The 20,992-nt window shown below is 35.0% G+C and overlaps 1 protein-coding gene across 1 annotated transcript in view; it reads left to right on the top strand.

Moving 5' to 3' along the window:
• Positions 1-20,992, top strand: part of SPAG16 (sperm associated antigen 16) — a 939,339-nt gene that overhangs the window by 139,080 nt on the left and 779,267 nt on the right. The window contains exon 10 of the mRNA XM_057746094.1: positions 2,812-2,939. Within this exon, the coding sequence (XP_057602077.1) occupies positions 2,812-2,939 (128 nt within the window). The remainder of the gene's footprint in view (positions 1-2,811; positions 2,940-20,992) is intronic.

Raw genomic sequence — 20,992 nt, 5'->3', positions numbered from 1 at the left:
AAAGAATAGTTTTAAGATTTATTTTCCTTCCTCTATCCTCTTTGCACTGTCCTTGTTTATGTATCCTGCATTTACCTTTCTGATCCTGCCTGCCAATTTATTGCCATTCTCTCCTGGAATGTTTCAGTATATAGGCTGGGTTATAAAGGGTCTTATATTTTGCCTCTGCAAGTGTATCTATATTTAGATAGGATTGCTGTTACTAGGCCTTTACTGCTCTTGTAAATCTTCTTTTAAATAGTTGTTTAGTTATTATTATATTTCCCTATATTCTTCTCAGCTGTATCACACAGGTTTAGTTGATTAGGTTTTATTAAAACTCGTTGATTAGGTTTATTAAATGCCTCTGTATTAGTTTTATATAATGATCAGTTTAACAGTGCTTATACAAATTACTGTACATAATAAGTTTATGGTTCTAGATATTTGCATGTAGTCAAAAAAATTTATACTAAGACTGGATTCCGCTCCAACCTTGCTATATTTTCCAATATAATAATTTACCCTACCTCCATTTCCAACGCAAGCAATATTATTAATATAAAGTACCGTCACAACAATAGGGAAATGGGCAAAAGTCATAAATACATAGCTGAGAAAAAATGAAGTACAAAAAGAAATACAAAAATAGTTAATCTAATCAATTAATTGACAAAAGACCAATGGAGTACAGTTTAATATATGTTAGCAATAGTTTTTCAGCCTTTGTATCGTGTAATTTACATATTTATTATTTTATTGTTCATGGTGTCCTCATGCTAGAATTCAAGCTCCACAAGGGAGGCAATTTTGTTTGTTTTGGTCAGTGATATATTGTAAGAGCTGAAACCAATGCCTGTCCTGAAATAGACACTCAATAATAAATATTTGTCAAAGAAATATATATGTGTGTGTGTGTGTGTGTGAGTGTGCCCATAACAAAGTTGTGGTACATTGTACATATTACTATATAATTGGCAAAGGTGTAAATTCATGTAATAGTTCTAAAGAGCAATCTGTGAAGTGGTATCATGTTTTTTGTTTAATATTTATTTTATTAGGATTATTATTTATTTACACTTCTAAACTGTGCTATAAGGATATAATCAGTAAAGTACAGATTTATAGACAGAAATCCCTGTTCATAGCATTGAAAATCATAAGGGAAATAAATATAGCTGATGTTAAGTAAAATATGGCATTTATCATTCTTTCAAAATAAACTAAAATCTTTGAAAATGCAGTAATAGAATGTTAAATGAAAAATGGAGGGTGGATAATAGAGCATGGTTCCAATTTTGTAAAAACTGAGAGAGACAGACAAATTGTTAAACCAAAGTGATAATATTAACTATATCTGGGTGGTAAGAATAATTTAAAATTTTTTCTTTGCAGTATTAAAAATGCATGAAATTTCTATAAGAATGTATATTACTTTCTTGATCAGAAAAATACTTCATTTATGAAAATTGGCTTTATCATTTTCCAGCTCTGAGGATATATTAAAGAACCTGTTGCAATGTAACCTCCACAAGGGCAAGTCTTTTATTTATTTATTTATTTATTTATTTATTTATTTATTTATTTAATTGGCTGTGCTGGGTCTTCGTTGCTGTACACGGGCTTTCTTTAGTTGGCAGAGAGCGGGGGCGACTCTTCCTTGTGGTGTGTGGGCTCCTCATTGTGGTGGCCTCTTTTGTTGCCGAGCACAGGCTTTAGGCACGTGGGCTTCAGTAGTTGTGGCACATGGGCTCAGTAGTTGTGGCTCAGGGGCTCTAGAATGCAGGCTCAATAGTTGTGGCACACAGGCTTAGTTGCTCCGTGGCATAGCGGCATGTGGTATCTTCCTAGGGCAGGGATCGAACCCGTGTCCCCTGCATTGGCAGGCAGATTCTTAACCACTGTACCACCTAGGAAGTCCCAGGGCAAGTCTTTTTATCTGCTTTGTTCATTGGTGGATTCCCCATGCCTAGAATAATGTTTAGGGTAAAGTAACACTCATAAATATTTTTTGAATGAGTGAGTGAATGTGCAAATGAATAATACGTCTCCCTCTTTTAAAGGAAATTTTAAAGTGTTAAGGGTAAGCGGGTTGATTACTTTCTTTTTGTGTAGAGTTGAACAGTTAACCCATGCATCATTGTGTTAATCAAGTGTTATTCATAGACTGTCTTCTTTCCACTGAGAGACTACTTTTTCATGGGCTGAAAATGATCATTTATCTCTAGTTAGAGTTTGGTGGGTGGGGAGGGAAATGACCAGCACATGGCAGTTGTTAATTCTGATGTATGTGAGATTTAAAATGATTATTACAGAAATCTTTTATCTTTAGTGACTACTTTGAATTTAGCCCTGTGTCCTCAGATTTAAAGAAAACCATAATTATCAATTAGTAAATGTTGTTATTTTGTTATTCAGTTAAGATGTATTTAGTTCCCCATTTATAGAGAACAAAAGGAATATAGAAATAATCACAGATTTTGCTAATGCTACTGTTGAGGATGGAAACTTACTGCAGAGGGACAATAGACTAAGAATATAAGACAACACTATATTGTGCTTCATTATAATTCAATAAGGGGGTGTTTTAAGTAATTTTTACCATGTAGCATGCAATTTAGATTTGTGCACATAGATATATGCCTTATTTAAAATTTTATATTTTTTACGTATTTTCTCAAAACTAAAATCAGGAATAAGGGATTTAAGGTAAATCCTGATAGATCATAATAGTAACATTTATATCATAATGTAATATTGAATAAGACTGTACCAGTGCTTACGATGAGTTGTCTGTTTTACACAGAGCTCTTGCTTTATTTTTTTCTCTAGGATTCAGAATTTCCCACAGATATGCAACCAAATCCAAACCTGTATTTATGCAAAGAAAATATTTGTCCAGCAAAATTTGACTACAAGCTGAATAACATATTTAGAATTCACGAACTTCCAGTGAGCTGGTAGGATTCTTGATATTTTATTAATACCTTTGAGCTTTTATTGTCATGTCTAAATTTTGATGCTCTTATAGCTATTTATGGTCAAAGTGGTTTGCTCTTAGCTTTTTTCTGAAATTGCTGCGTATAACACTTAAAGAATCTGCTTAAAGCTGTTGCAAGAATCTTGAAAGTAATTGGTTTAGGCACTTGGTGGCAGTACAGCCTAAGTGCACTACTGTGCATTTTTAACATAGAGGTTGCAGTTCTAGCTTAAAATAAAGCACAGATTGTTTTTAGAGAGGTTTTTAGGGTTTATTTTAAAAATAGGATCTTGGCGGCTATGCATTTTATTTATTTTACTTAAAATTTTACCAATGTATGTTTTTTTCTCCGCATTAACACATTTTGTTTTGCTTTGTTTTGAGGACCATAGTTTTGTGAACCATAATCACATCAGTTTAAAGCAAAGCTTATTACTTGGTATTTATTAAAATTCACTATTTTATGAATCTGCATATTTACATACATAGGAAACATTTTAAATCTTGTAAAATTTATATACTCTTATTCAGAGTGTTTGAGAAAAATATTTCTGTGGAGAATTAGTAAATATACATTCTATCATAGATATCTATGGTACGTTAAAATTTTACAAAATGGTCAGCTTTTGTACGAGGGTGAGTCAAAAATTATCTGCACTCTGGCTATAGAATTTATTTTAATTAACTTTTAGAAAAGACAAATACATCATTTTTCGACATAATCTCCTTGCCTTTCAATACACTTTGTCCATCTGTCAATAAGCTTTACTATTCCCTCATTAAAAAATGTTTTAGGCTAAGCTGTGAGCCACGAATGCACTGCTGTCTTCACTTCATCAGAAGTGAACCTTTGTCCTCATAGAGCTGCTTTTAGAGGACCAAACAGGTGAAAGGCTGATGGAGCAAGATCAGGACTGTAGAGAGGTTGCTTTTACACCTCAAAGCAAAGTTTTTGCAGAGTGTCGACAGTGTGGGCAGAAATGTGCAGATGTGCACACCCTCAGACCACAAAAAACGAATCACTGCACACTGCTCTTCTTTCATGCATACAGTGGGGCATCCATTTTTGCTTGTACCACAGTTACAAATGAACTGATGTAACACAATGACACCTGCACAGCAGTGACTGGGGAGACAGTAGCCTTGAACAGAAAGCACTGATAAGACAGTGTGGCCAACAGAAGTTTTAATACAACCTGAGTGCGGATAATTTTTGACTTACCCTTATAGTTAATCATGGATATATCATTTTGATTATGGTTTAGGTAAGTAATATTGTTTTCTTGCATTCGTTCATATAATCCCAAGTTTATATTATTGATCTTAAAGATATCTAGAATTTGAAAAAAATGTATGGCAAACATATGTAATTTCTCCTGCTATGCTTAATGAGGAAAAATGTCTCAGAAGAGTATGTTAACCAATTTAATAACTTATATGTTGTGAGGTTTTTCTTTCTTTTTCTTCTTCTTCTTTTTTTTTTTTTTTTTGCAAAATTTACCTTGCTCTTGATGACTGTATGTGTAATTTACTTTCTAAGACCTAATTGTTTGATTATTTTCATGTAGCAAGAATATTGTCTATGGTTGTCTATGGTACCTTGCTTAAGAGCACAGCAGATATGATCTTATCTGCCATGACCAAAACCAGTAGGTTAATGAACTGAAGAGGTCTGTTAGTAAAAGGAACCATAATAATGACATATTCATACCTTAAGTATTCTATTTCAACTTAAAACAGTTCATTTGCATTCACATGCCAGGGTCTTTTGATGTAAGGCCATGGCTTTTTCTTTTATTAAGTGACTATTGATTGGAATTCTACATCATATTTCTTGCATAAGCTATACCAATAATGCATCACTAACATTTTCAATTTTATGACTTTCTTAATCTGAAACAAGAACTTCAGACACTCAGAAGATGATCTCCTCACCTTTCCATAGCATTAATTTAATTCTTATTGATAGCAATTCTGTTTATCACACTCACATTTAGTCACCTTGATTAATTTTTAATTATATTACAGTAGCAAACACAACTGGCTTGTGAGGTTTAGTAACAACCTCCTTTGACTCTTTGTTATCATGGACCTTAGCTGGTGGGAGTAGCCTGTGCTGGTGTCTGCTGGGGCATGGTCTGGGAGCCCTGAGCCGTTGGGGCACTAATAGCACAGCCAGAGTATTTTCCAGAGAGAATGGGAAATGTTGATCAATGATTAAGTGGAGGTTAAGGGAAAAGCTTTTGCTAAATGAAAATAGAAAGAGGGAAACATTTGACTCTTAGTCAAAGACAAAGTCTGGATTCCAGCTTAATTTATTTGCAGTCTTTAGAAAGACAGCAGCCCTGGTAACTACTACTGCAACCCAGGGGATGATTTCTCTGTTGTAATCTTCACTAGTTAGCCCATTAGGAGAGAAGATCCTGGCATTACGAGTTAGACAGTAAAAAAAAAAAAAAAAAAAAAAATTAATTGCGAGTAGAAAAAATAATCACTAATTTTCTAGAGTAACATACCTCAAAGGAAAATTAAGCTGTGACTTTGGGACATTTCATTTACCCGGGCCTTTTTTTTTCCTATTTTTTCATTTCCAATTTGTCTCAGTTTCTGCTTCCTTATACCACCATTTCTTCCTGGTCACAGGTTTGTTTTTCTCTCTCCCACCTATTTTATTCTACTACTTTCTCTGTGTTCTCATTCTATACAACCAGTCCTTAACTAGCCATAATATAAAATTCAACTATAAATTTCTAGTGTCTCTCAAATAATTTTATATTTTCTGTTCTTAATTTAAAACTCAATCACCACAGTCCCCGTACCCCATATATACACACAGAGGTTTGGTACTATAGGTCCTAATAGTATAGGGTTTATTGACTCAATTATATGTTCCTTTAAAGAATTAAAAAAATGTTTTTTAGGTAACTGTGAATTTATTTATTTATTTTGTTTTTCAATTACCATCAGTGGAAATGAAGTGTTTCCTCTACGGTATATAGTTCCTTAACCTCATCAAAATAACAATAATAGTAATGACAATGGTAATGAAAGAATATCAATAATAACAAAGTGTTTTACTGAGCATCTATAAATGCCAGGATTCAGCTGAGCCGTTCCCCCCCATCTCTCTCTCTCTCACACACACACACACACACACACACACACACACACACACGAGGCTCAGAGACCTTGAGAATCACAGAGAAAGAATTTGTATCAGGTCTGCTTAACTCAAAAGCAAACCACAGAACAGTGAATGAGTCACACATTAAAGAAACCGACCAAGGAAATAGTCTCTATTTTTACAATCAAACATACAAGTTGCCCAGTAACATGCAACTGCATAACCTATGAGTTTGGCCAAGATACTTTTTTCCCCTGACAAGCTTGACCTAGGATAACTGCTTTAAACTTAAGTATTAAAATAATTAATTAGATTGTGTTTAAGTGCAGAGTTTATTAACTATATATTCTTTCCCTGGAAAACACAGATTTATTAAAATATACTTTTTCCTATATTTTTCTAACAAGGTCATAATATAATAAATGCATAAATTCCACATAATTAAAAAAATTCTTAATGTCTTAATTTGCATTTTCATAGAGTGCAATTTCATAGGTTGAAGAACCAGAAGGATTTTAAATCAGGTTAGTTAACAGAGTTTTTGAGTTCTGAGATAGATGTCTTTCTCCTACTTTTATAGGATGGTTCCCATCAGCCTAGAAAACATCCTCCAGTGACTCCTATTAGTTAAAAATTTTTTTTTCTTGAACTGACAACACCCCACCAAACCCAGCTTTTTCCACAGAAGTTGCTCTGCTTATTTTCACTAAAATAGTTGGCAGAAGTGTTAACCGAACTAACAGCCTCCACTTGCTCTTCCATTCTCCTTTTCCAGTCGGGTTCTCTTCCTTGCTCTGCTCTGGAACTCTTTGTCAGTCACGTGCTGCTTCTGTGCCCACCACCAGTGGCCACTTATCCATTCTCATTTTCTTCTCATCTCAGCGGCAGTCAATATCGTCCACCACCCTTGTGTTTACTCTCCTGACTCCCATTATTTGCGTGGTCCTGGAATTCTTGCTGAGTCCCAGGCTGTCCTGCTTAGTGTCTTCTCAGCAGGCTGCTTCTCTTTTGCTAGACTTCTGGTTGATAGATTGCCCCGGGCTCAGCCTCACAGCTTCATCTTTTCACTATCTACAGTTTCTCCAGTGGCCTCTTTCATGCTTAGGCTTTAAATACTCTCTATATAGCAATAGATAGATAATGCCTTTGGGAATATCTCTACCACTGATATCTCCCTTGAATTTGATTATCTAATAGCCTTCTCCTAATTATCATGTTCAGGAAGAACTCTTCCCTCAGAAAACTGGCTCTTCTGATCTTCCCCATTTTTGCAAAAGCAAAATGTGAACCTACATGAATTTACTCAAGAGGAAAGCCTAGAAGTAGTTTTAATTACTCTTTCTCTCACCCTGCAATTTGCACCATTAAATCTAAGAGTAAGTCTGATAGACTTTTCCTCCAGAATATATTTACATTTTCCCACTTCTCTCTTCTCTATCTAGATTACTATGGCCATCTCTCATACTATTGGAAAAGCCTACTAATTCACCCCACCTTACCTTACAGTAGTTCACCTACTTCACAATAGCCGAACTGATGTTTTAAAAATGTAAATCAGATGATAAGGTCCTCTGCTTTTAGTACAACAATGCCTTCCCCTTGTTTTAAAGTAAGATCCAAACTTCTTACTAAGGGCTGTCAGGCTCCGCAAGTTGGGACCACTGACCCTTTCCCATTGCGTTGACCACACGCTCTCCCAGGCTCCCTTGCCCAGGACCCTCAGCTACCCCGTCTTCTCACTATTCTGCAAACATGCCACATTTATCATTGCCCCCAGGTCTTTACACTAGTTCATCCCTCTGCTTGTGCTGTTACTTCTCCAGTTCATGCATGTCCGGCTCATTCTTACCTCTAAAACCTCAGCTCAAATTTCGTTTCCTTGGAGAGGCAGTTCCTGAAATTTGTAGCTAATGTTTTTACTCCTCACTCCTCCAGTTATTCTCAGTCCTATCATTCTACTTTATTTAGTTTTTAGTAGACATGCAGCATAAATTTTGAAGTATTTTATAACAGCGAAAAAGAACATGAAATCAGCGTTTTCTTGTTTATGCGTGGCAGACACTGGCTAGATTCTCACCAATTCAGTTTCCTCTCCCTGGGCCATTGGAAGATTCTATCTCCCAGTGTTCTGAGGGGCGTTAACCATTAAGACTTCCATTGGGATTCTCTGCGGTATCTGACTTCATCCTCAATGCTGGAATCAGAGGACTTTGAAAGTGACAAACTATGTGCTAGAAGGTGTGTGGGTTCTGAGTCATGTGTTCCTTGGGGAATTCTCCAACCTTCATCAAGCTTTGCCTGAGGTACTGCTTTAATTGCCATGACGAATGCATTATATTTTTCTGAAAATGGATGAGTTGGGCTGTATAAGATGAATGAAATATTTTAAAAAAGAAAGACTGAAGGTGCTTTCACATTCACTCATTCATTCTCAAAAAATTTATTGAGCATTTATCAGACACTATTCTTGACAATTAACTAGATACATAGAAATCTGTTCCCAGGGAGCTCACATTTGTTACAGGAAAAAAGTAATAAACCAATAGTGAACACGTATATGCTATGGTATGTTTGATGACCGTAAGTGCCATAGAGAAACACAAAGCAGACAGAGGGAAATGGAGTAGAGGGTGGCTTGAGGTTAAACACAAGAGGCCGGGGCTGTTCTGAGAAGGTGACGTGTAATGAAAACCTGAAGTGGGTGAAGATGTGAGACATGCAGAGAATAAGGGAGACAGTTAGAGTTGAGGGGACAACAAATGCAAAGCCCTTGAGGTGGGAGCATGTCTAAAATGTTCCAACAAGGAGTCCAGTATAAACAGAGTAAGTGAGCTTACAGAAGAGGAGGAGAAAATGAAGTTAGGTACTCGGGGACCATAGGGAGTGTGACTTAAGACCTTATAGATTATAGTAAAGAAGACTGTGAACTTTATTCTGAGAATGTTGGAAAACTATTAGAGGATTTTGAGAAGAATTTTGCAATTTGACTTATATAACAAGATGCTCTAACTACTGTATGGAATTTAGTAGAAGCTGGCAGACTAATTAGGAACTATTTCAATAATTCAAGAGAATTATAAAGATTTTCTGGCCTAGGGTGACAGTGTTATAGAGGCTAAGTGGTAAGATTTTTATTTTTTGATGAGAGAGTGAGCAGGATTTTTGGGTAGACTGGATGTGGGGTGAGAGAGAGAGAGGAATTAAGGATGACTCCAAGGTATCTGGTCAGAACGAATGAAGATAGAGTGGCCGCTAATTCCAAGGCTAAGAGAGGGCCACATTTGGAATGTGCGGTTGGGCATGTTAAGTTTGGGATGCCTATTAAACTTACAAGTGAACTTAGATGTGGATGGGACCCCTTAGGCTTTCCCGTGAAAACAATTCCAGCTGTGTGTGCTGTCTGACAAGTAGTTAGGTTCACGTCAGTACTGTTCCGAGCACTTCCATGGAAGCAGTTACCAGAAATAAAGTGACTAAGTAGCTTTCAATGCAAAAAAAATTGGCATTATAGAAATGTAATTTTTTAGCATGGGTCAATATTTCTCATCTCGTTTTGGCTATAAATTATATATGTTTATAAGAAACCGCTATTATATTTTAAAAGGCCAGTTTCCAAATTAAATATGAAATTCTTTTTATAACTATAAATTTAACTGGTACTTTATAATGTATATTTATAATAAGCTTAAGTTATAGTGTAATTTTTATGATATTTATATTCCCCAAGCAGACAAGCCACATATTAGAGCAAAGTGTATATTTAAACTTTGAATTATCAAAGGAAAAGAACTTATAGTTTCTTGAAGCATCAAGAAAAATCCTTAGAAGGGTAATAATTGTATGCAGATAAAAATATTTGTAATCATTACCTACAAGTAGTGTACAGAATACTTTAAAACATTTTCTATAATGTAAAGATATATTCTGCTGGTTTTGTAGTTTACTGTCAAACTACTAAGGTATTCAGTTACCTTCTATTAAATAATGATAACATTTATGGCCTAAACTTTTAAGAAGGAAGAGGTACATGAATTTACGGTAAATGTAAACATACATTTTTATAACCCATTTATCTTTTTAGGTGTGTTCCATAAATAAATACGTCATCTAATTAGGAGATTAGATTTTCAATTTATTTCAGATTGTCTTTAGTGCCCTTGCATGTATCTGTCTTCAGCTTTAAACTAAGTTTGTTTAGACACTTTGGATTTGTTGAGCACCTGTCATCTTCCAGAAGCTGTTCTGATTTGTTTTTTGGATCAACTTACAGCTAAAATTATGAAAAGACCTTTTCATTCGTCACAGATGATGCACAAAACATTTTCAATTCCAGTGTTGCATAGACTCAGAGAGAGACCGACAGTTGCCCTTCTGGGGCTATAACAGTTTTTCATTCTGTTTTAATTATCTAGACCCATAATAATAACCACAGTGACCTACAAGAAGGTATTGTTGGACATATTATAATTATATATAGCAATTATGTGTAGCACCAACAATGCATAAAAATCCCACTTTGTAACTAGGGTTGGTAAAAATGAAACTATGCTAGTCTCCCTTAGGACATAGCTTCACGTTTTGAAAAAAACTAGTCCTTCGGTTTTTACATAAAACTTTTTCTGGAGTATATTATTATGATAAGGAAAGTCAAATTTCCATGGAACGACAATGCAATAATAATTTTCCAATAGATATGGAAACTCTCGCTCTACTTTCTTGCTTAGCTGCCTATTAGAAGTTCCTATTACCTACTGTGTAATAGAAAGGGAAATGGAGGTTAAAAGCAAAAGTTAATCTTTGTAATACAGAATGTCAGGGAAGATGGTTTAGGACAAGTGTCAGTACACTTGTTTTTCTTTTTAACAATTTATTTAGTATTTCAAACTATATCATATTCACACATATACTGATAATTCAGTTTAAATAATTAGAGATGATAAGATTTGCTGAAGTACAAGTAATCATTGTTTTCAGCAGTTTTTGTCATTAGTTGGTGGGGTGTCTCACCTAAACTTGCCAAGACCTTGTCTTTAATCCGTGCTGTATTGATGCACATGGAATGGTATCTCATAATTTATTTTTTCTTACTGTTCATAGTTGTATGGTGCATGAGCTGTAAATATCAGTGCTTGTGCCAGTAGGTTTAAATCTTAAGCCAATTTTGTCAATTTTTTATGTGGCCATGACTAGGATGAGGTTATCATGTTCATTTTATACTATTACTTTATTCATATCAATAGTGTTTTATAATCCAGGAGTAAGTAATAAAACTTTTTATTAGACTTACACACCCAACATATGTAACAACATTTGTACTTTGAATCCAACCTTAATTTAAAATTACTGACATTATCCCAAGGCAATCACTATTAACTCTGAGTACCTCATAAAATAGGATATTTCAACTTGCATGTCTTGTGAGCACCTCAAACTTACTAGTTCCCAAAGCTAATTCCCTCTTCTACCATCCCCTCCCCTCCACCTTTACCTTCTTCTTTCTCCCATTTTTGGTTTGTGTCATTCATTATCATCCATATAGTTACCTAAGAATCTTAGGTCCCCCTGACCACTTACTATCGCTTTCATTCATTTAAGTCTTGAGTATTCTGTATTCAAAATGAGCTGTGAACTATTTATTTCTGAGTCCATCAACTGACACTTAGGCTCCCACAGCAGCCTCCTACTGGTCTCTCTGCCGCCAGTTTTTCCTCCAACTTTAATTTATCCTCTTTGCTGCCATTATAGTAATTTTTCTAAAATGACCTGATATCTTATTTCTTCTTTAAAATCTTCAATTATATTTGAAGTCCTCAAGACACACTTGGCTCTTCCCAATCTAGCTCCAGCCTACTTTTCTAGCTCTTATTTTACCCCTAGCCTCTAAACCACTATGTTCTAGACTCAGTGAAGTCTTTTCACATGTTCATGTCTTAGCCATGTTCCTTTGACTGGAATGCATTTCCCTCCTTTTTCTGTTTGTAAGTATCAAGCAACCTAAAGAAATCTCCACCTATAAATCAAACTGCCTTTCTGCTCTCTTGGTACTAGATGCATAATATAATAAAGGGGCATATAGAACAGGTCCTATTGAATCCCAAAGATAATTTATTTATATGTTTATGTCTCCCAAACCCTCAACAAGGACTCTTGGGGGAATAGACTGTATTCTCATTATGAATAGCCCCTGCCATCCAGGATGTGCCCGGTATATGTTGAAGAAATGAGTCCATGGATTGAGTGAAAATACTGTGTGCAGTTGTAGTTCTATAGTCAACTTTTAAAATTATATTATCCACTTATAATTTAAGTATCACCTGATGTCACTGTGTTCTTTAAATTTAACTTGGCTTGAATGTGCAATGATTTCTGTGACTGTCTGTGATCATTTTTCTACTCACAGTCATAGCCATAAGTGGTATACTCTGTGCAAATAGATTAGCTATAAACAGTACTCTCACAGTAACTACAGCTACTTCTGCCATGCTTTCAACACTCAGTTCTCTCACATTTGGCACCAAATATAAAAGAGGCCCTTTTAATATAGATTGCCTTCTTTTCTGGACTTCCTGCTTTTCTTATTCTTGCTAGGCTGTATCCTCAATAGTCAGTCCTCCATTCTCAGATGTACTTTCTCCTCTCAGTTCCCAGACACCTAACTTTTTAAGTATTCCTAAGACTTGTACTGGGTTCATGACTCTTCTGCTTTTCCCTTACCCAGTTGGCCTCTTTGATTTGTTTCTGATATCTGACAGCTGAGTAACTTTTAACTTTGACCTTGGTGACCCAGAATCTGGGCTTTTGCTCAGTCATCTCCCAGATCTATTCCTTCCCCATCCAACCTGATTTTCTTGGCAACTGTATATTCCAGACTGCTCACCATTTGAGGAATGAGGATATATCTGACAAACCTGAAGAATGCTTTTATGGAGGAATTCCACAGAAAATACACATTTAGAATATATTTGCTTATAATGTATGAATATTCTAGAATGTATCCATGAACTTAAGACTTTCAGTTGATACAGAATATGTGAGAAAGAAAATTAGGCATTCTAGGTAACTTTGACATATGCATATCATAGATATGGGGTGGGAAATAGTAAAATATAGTGAAAAACCACCTCTCTATTCCAATTAGAGAAGGAGGGGCATGTATTTGGTCAAGGAGAGGACATGATTAGGTCACATTGCTAAAACTTGGGGCTATATGTGAGAGGAGAATAAGTGGTCTTGAATTGGGAAAAATAGACTTTTTCCCTTTGATTTTCTTCATTCATTCAATAATTGTATACTACATCCTTACCATGTATCAGATTGTTCTAAACATTAGGGATAAAATGGTGAGAGAGAGAGAGAGAGATTGATTCCCAGGTTTCTATTTACCATTGCGGTATTAAGACCTAGAGACCTAGTTATTGACTGTGAGCTTAGAAGAAATGGATGGAGGAGGATTGATGTTATTTTAGGCCTTAGGGTGGGGTTGCAGGGAACAAGGCAAAAAGGTGTCCAACTGTCAAATCTGAGACTAGAGATCAAATATTTTGGTTTCTCCAGTGTTCTTTCTCAATATTTTCTTCCGAAGAAGGTAATGGGTGCCTGAAAAAAGATGTGGGCCTCCTAGTTTTCAAACAGCCCCATCTCCTAATCACATCACAGCAATGTCTGTAAAGGCGGAGGTATGTTTAAAAAGTATGTGTCAAGGGTAATGAGAAATATGGCTTATGATATAGAATTTATTTATTTATTTATTTATTTATATTTGCTGCATTGGGTCTTCATTGCTGCACATGGGCTTTCTTCAGTTGCAGTGGGCGGAGGCTACTCTTTGGGGCTTCTCATTGTGGTGGCTTCTCTCGTTGCAGAGCGTGGGCTCTAGGCGCGTGGGCTTCAGTAGTTGCGGCACACGGGCTCAAAGGTTTTGGCTCATGGGCTCTAGAGTAAAGACTCAATAGTTGTGGCACACAGGGGCTTGGGTGCTCTGCGGCATGTGGGGTCTTCCTGGAGCAGGGATCGAAACCGTGTCCCCTGCATTGGCAGGCGGATTCTTAACCACTGCGCTACCTAGAAACTCCCTGAACATTTCTTAAACTAATAATATTAAGATTGAGACATTGAGATCACATTGAAAAATTGTGATTTAGGCGTAGAAAGAATTTACCGGCATTTGCTTTACATTTATGCTTAAGAAAACCCAAACAACCAACGTATCACTTAGTGAAAAAAAGTTACATCTATTTCTAAAATTTTCCATCTTTTCTTCCTAATATTTTCTTATGTAAAATATTCTCAGGAGCTACTATATAATGCCATGCTATTATAATTCTCTTCAGAGGAAGCCAAATGTTGTATGTCTTAAGACCTGCTCTATGTATTTAAACATAAAGAATGGTTGAGAAATGACTCCATCACAATTTGTTGATGATCATTTTGAGAACTTCTTTTGGATGGAAAAGTGTACTGCAGTACATTTAAACCTAGTTATCTAGTACATGATAGAGAATATATTTTTTCCTTTTGTGCTTGGTAGAGAGTGTACATTTATTTGTAATGCTTTTGTAGATATTGAAAATAGATATTTGACTGATCATACTGAATCAGTTATTCTAGGAAACTAATTTTAATGATTTTAATCTTTGCTGTTAGTTATCTTAGAATGTATCTATTTTTGTTTTTAAAATAAAACCAACAGAGAAATTCTGAATATCGTTAAGTTGCAGATTTAGGTACTGGATTAATCCAAATGAATGAGGTCTTAGGTTATTATCCAAAGTGACTTAAGAATTACATACATTTATTATTGTCTAGCTGAGTATTTTCAAAGGGATTTTTTAATTTAAATAGTCTTTTATCCTAGAGTAGTACACAGTTTTTAAAATCTATTTTTTTCCCATTTCAAAAGTATTACCTTTACACAAGGAGCTACACTTAAGAATTTATTTTTTAATGTGTGACTCTACCACAATGTCAGTTAGCTGAACGTCTAAATTTTGAAATAATAGGCTAAATAAAATAGAGGTTTATGAACTAGCTTATTAGTCTCACTTTAGCAATCAGCTAACATTTGACCTTAAGTCCTGGATGATACTGATGCAACGGTAATCACAGTGAATGCTTATTGAGAAGTTGAGCCAGTCGCATTGTTAAAGACTCTCACATATTGTCGCATTTAATCCTCATTAAAATTCTTTAATATGATACTGTTATTTACCCATTTTATAGAGGAGGAATCCAAGATTTCAAAATGTCTGGTATCTTACTCTTCTTTGATTCTTGTGTGTTTGCTTCACCTATTTTCCTAATTAATATGAATTTCTTAAAATTAAAAGGCAGAAATTCAGGGAAAAAATATGGGTTCGTTGTTAAGATTATAAGTGCTGGTGCTAACTGGCCTGTGTTCGAATTGGGGTTCTACTACATACTAACCCTGTAACCTTGGGCAAGTTATTTAATCTCTATTTACCTCTATTCCCCCGAAATAAGAATTATTATTATACCTACCTCACAGGCTGTTATGATGTCTGAGTGAATCAATGTTTGTAAGTAACCTAGCACATTGTTAATACTAAATATGTTTTTTTAATAATAAATAACTTAGAGGTCTAAGAAGAATGGCTAAATTATATCACTTCTATTAGGAAAGTCCTAAAGATAAAACAAATTTTATGATTTTGGTTAGGAGTATTTGATGTTTCAAGATGGAAGAATTTTATATTTATAAGTTTTCAGGGTTTACTGAGGAATTTAGTCATATGAAGTTTAGAACTTAAAAAGGTTTTTTAAAAATTATTTTACCTCAATAGTTTAAATTAAGGAATTAAAAATGTCACGATTTTACACAAACCTAGAGGAATAAGAGTGTACCTTTGTTTATATTCTGTGCTGTGAAAAATTATTTAAAGGAGTTAAGATATAAATTTGATACAGTAAAGAGAAATAACATAATTAAAATAATTGGCTGAGAAAGAAACATGACAAAGGAAAAGTAGAAAAAAACTTAAAGGGACAGTTTATTATACAAAATCTACATCAACCATTTGCTGGAGGCAGACCATAATTTTGATTTGATGCTTTTATCAGTGACCCATTAAAAAAAAGTTTATCATCTTTACATTCTCACTTTTAGAATCTCAGAAAAGAAGACATTGGGTGGGAAATTAAGCTTTTGTCCTTAAAAGATGGCTTAGCTGTTATTAAAGCATTTGCTCCCGTTAGGTGCAGCTTGCCCTAGAGCCCACAAACCTAGTTCCTCTAATCTGGGGAAGATTCCACCTAGGCTGTCTAATTTGACCCTACTTGCATTTCTCTGTTCTAAAGGGCCTTCAAACAACTCGTGTTAACAGGAAAAAAATGTTTAACAAGGCTTATAAAACCTTTTATTATCTGGTTCTTGCTTACTTCTTCAACTCTATGTCCCTATACTCCACACTTCAGATGTTTCAGCAGCTAGATCTGTTCGAATCCCAGTGGCTTAAACCAAAAGCATTATTTCTCATGATTCTGTTGATGGGGCTCAGCCATGTGGTTCTGTTGGATGTGGCTCAGCTGCGATCACTCACTCAGCTGCACTCAGCCAGTGGATGTAATGTTCAAGGAAACTTACTGACATGTTTGGTGTCTCACCCTCCTAGTCTTCTCCCTCTTTTCCTGTGATATCCCATTCTATAGGATTTCTTCACATATCCCCACTTCCTTCCCTCTTCTCCCCCAGCCCTTTCCCTCCTTCTCCCCTCCTCTCTAGGCAGGTAGTTAGATAGAACCTCCAGCAAGATTTCCTGAATTGCCTTATATTCTGATAGTTGGCTTCCAAAAGTTCGCAAACAGAATTTGCTGTTCGTCTTAGTACCTGGGCCCAGGGCCTCTAGGTCGTAGAGGCATGATTTTTGATGAAAGCAAGTCACAGGCCAGCCAAGATTCAAGAGGAGGGAAATAGACACCTTTTAAAAATTGAAATATAGTTGATTTACAATGTTGTGTTAATTTCTACTGTACAGCAAAGGGATTCAGTTTGATTGGCGGGGTAGCGTGAGCATACAGTGAGAGAAGGAATTTTTGAACCATTTTTGGATATTACCCACCCCACCAACCATACTGATGTTAATTAACTACATTCATTTCCAGAAATATCCTTTGTCTTGCTTTCAAGGGCTGTATGATCTGTTTCAACTGCCTGAACTTGTGTTCTTAGTTATCCTGACCTTCAAGAAGCCTCCTTGACTCAATAAATGTAGATTACCTCTCCCCCCTCTATGGAATCCCAAAGAGTAGTAGTCATGTTTTATCAGAACATATATTGCAGTTACCCACCTACATGTCTGAGCATCTGACTCGCCTACTGGCTCTCAGCCTCTTCGTATAAAGGACCACACCTTCTTTTACCATAGTGGATAATACAGCTTGGGACACATAGCTGACACTTAAAACATACTTGTTGCATGAATGAACATATGCATGAGTGGATTTCTATTAAAAGGAATGTCTGCAGGCTGTCTAGCCTAGTCATGTGCGCTAGAAATGGGCCAGATATGGAGGATTTTTTAAAACTCTGCTGACAGAGATACGAGCTAGCCAGTTTCTCAATCTTAGATGTTTTTTTTATCCCCCTAATAACACCCATGCCTCGAGAATTGTTATAGCACAGTTATAATATATATCTGTTTATATACTCTGGCCTATGAAGGTTCACATACCATTGTAATATATACTATTTGTCACTCTCTCCCATGAGCCAATTTTTGCCTCCTTGGGAGTTGGCAACATTGCTCTCCGTGAGAATGCGTGAATTAGGCAATGGGCAAAGACGTTTCAGTGCTGATTTCTTCAAAAAGGAGAAGGTTGGAGTTTTGCTCTTTAACTACCTTCTCTATGTACCTCATCGTCTTATTTTCACCATGGTTTCTTATAAGTACCGTGCGCTAACCGATTGTGCCACTGGAGCTCCACAGTAGTTCCTTTTAGGTCTCTTTATTATACACATTAAATATTGTCACGTTGACATATTAGCTTAAAATGTACTGAAAGGCACCACACTGGACAAACATTTGACAGTGAAGCAACCATTCCTGTTCTTACTATCCCTCATCCCCCTTGGGTCTGGTTCAAGCCGTAAATGTCACCTAAATATTCTGAGGTAAGGTTGGCTTTTTCTTTTTGGAGAAGCCTTTGTGAATAAGCTGGACCCTTTTATGGAAGCTATAGGAATGTTGCAGGAAAAGTTGAGGGATGAAGGCTTCAACTATCCTTTTTGGAGGAGATTTTCCCATAGCTTGGTGCTATTCTTAAAAACGAATCATAAAGAAAGAACAATTTTGGACAAGGAATAAAGGGTAATTTTTAAATGAAAGTGACCTAGTCAAAACTAGAAGTCTGAGTTTAAAAATTAAATAAATTGTGGTAATAGAAATAGAGAACATCTTTATATTTCAATCAAGGAAAAATTTTAAGAAATAAAGATGAGAGGTATTAAAATAAAAGAATCAATAGATTAACAACCTAAAAGAAGAAGCTGGAAAATAGAAGTTAAACTAGAAGGTTAAAAATAAGAATGTTTTTCAGTGGAAAAATGAAGACAATCATAGGTGTATTTTTATGTGTCTTAGAAACCAAAATATATGTTAGGAAAGATAAAGAAGATCAGGTGGAAATAGGGAGACTGAAGATAAAAAAGATACAGAGCGTCAATTGAAGTTGGAAAAAGGAGTAATTTAAGACAACCAGCAAAAATCAAAGCAATTGGAAGTACTAAAAAAAAAAAAAATTGCAAGTTGCACCTGGGTGATAAAATTGTACATTCTGTAAAGATGTAAGAAACCAAGGTAGAAAAATGAGGAAAAATAGAGATTATATAAAAACTCCAAGATATAGGCCAGGAGGTTGAATCCTGGCTAAATGTCCCTATAGAAATTTTCAAGATGCACATCTCTCTAAGAGCCTCTCAGCAAACCACCTTTTTGCTCTCACCCTTACCTTGTGCCCACCTATCAGCAAGACACAGACTTACCCATGTTAGCAAAAAACTGAGGCCCTTTGGACATGTCCACAGCAATATGCTCACCATCCCACAATCTTTTGCCCTCAGACTTGCTCCACAGTCTAGATAAATGCTTATTTCTATTCAAGAAAGTGCATTTAAGCACTGGCACACATTCAAAATATCATTTGTATCATGGACATTTCAGAATTCATTACTATTTATAGCAACAGATGTTCCTTTGTATAAACATAAATTGATCTTTCTCCTTGACAACAGTGACCTTTAATTTCACATGGACTATGCAGATTATATATAATGGAGATTTAGACTAAAGGGTATTATTATAGAAATAGAAAAGAGGTATCTATTTCAAATATACAGTGTCAAAACTACTAGCTGCAGTACAAATGCGATTTATGTGTGGACAACATATTTCTTTTTTATAGTTATATATATGTATTTATATATATTCTAGTTTTCTTGTTTTTTTTACTTTTATAACTATTTTGGAAATATTGGGTAAAATTATGCTATACAGTACCCTGATTGTATCACTCTGCAAGACTTACTGTACCATACAAGTGTATCTTATTGGCCTTTGTTGTATTTCCAAAGGTTGTATAGTTATAATATTGGTATTGACAATATAGATTTGTCAACAATATTGTAAAACATAACAGTGCTTATTTGATTAGGGTGAAGGAGTTAATGATAATAATGATAGTTTTTAATTGTAGGACAAATTACTAAATATTACATAATTACATGTAACTTTTGACAGCTTTGTAAGTTTAGAAATGTTTCTTAATAATTTGTATCATGTTTCAAAAATATGTAAACATTGTTAATGCTTGGAGTACCTATTATCCTTTCAGAAATCCTTTAACACCCCATCCCCTCTCCTCCCCCAGTTCCCATCCCCAGTTAGGATCATATAAAGACTTTTCTAAAATTTGCTCTATGCAGTTAACATGTGAATATCCTTCTATTACCTATTCCATCCTTGTTTATATATATGATTAATATTAATGCATCAATATATTTCATTTAATAATTTTATCATTTTATAAATAGCACAGCTATAATTATATTGTTACATAGATCTTTGTGTACTTACCTGTTTAATTTGAATATCTTTATTATTAATGACATTTTCAGTTTTCCTATTTGTGCTGTGATACTTATGAATGCAGTATATTTATGGAGTTAAATTACTTAATAGAATTAAACTACAACCTAAATCTACCAATTTTCCTTTACTATTCATGCTTAATTTAAAGAAATAAGGATAGTAGACAAGAAACTAGTTAGGTCTTGATGTAATAATAAATATTTTTATTTTTTATGTTATATAGAAACACCTTAACTATATTTTTAGCTATTCACTTATAATAAATTTATTTTCTTATTCCACTAGAGTATGTGGAGGAATATTGCAACCTCAATTCATTTTTATGAAAATATATAAATTTCATAATGCCAGAATATAATGTAATGTGTATAAATACCTTGATTTAATAAGTTTTATCTCAAGTATACAAAGATTATATTTTTATAATCTTAAAGTAAAAATACATTGCTTTTTACCTAATTTCCTACTATCCCTTTTTCATATATGGACCCATCGTTCTCCCTACAAGGTCACTCACACTAATGGTGATAAGAAATGCTCCCTTGATCTTACGTCCCACCTTCATCTCAGCACTCTCTGCACTGGGGCTCATTAAATAACTCTCCTGATGGCCATTTTGGAGACTGTTTATCATCTGAGACTTGCTGAGATCCCATCTGTACCAGTATAAGTTGGGACACTTTATGTTGAAAGAGACTGAAAAATACAACAAAAATTGGTTAAAAGATGTAAGGGAATTATTGGATCAATAAACTGAGAGGAGTGGCTTCAGGTCAAGCTTGATTCAGCATTTAAAAATATCACTAA

This window comes from Hippopotamus amphibius, chromosome 8 (genome assembly GCF_030028045.1).
Source record: "Hippopotamus amphibius kiboko isolate mHipAmp2 chromosome 8, mHipAmp2.hap2, whole genome shotgun sequence".
Taxonomy (NCBI): Eukaryota; Metazoa; Chordata; class Mammalia; order Artiodactyla; family Hippopotamidae; genus Hippopotamus; species Hippopotamus amphibius.
The sequence above is the reverse complement of the archived record's forward strand: the minus strand, read 5'-3'. Positions and strand labels throughout refer to the sequence as shown.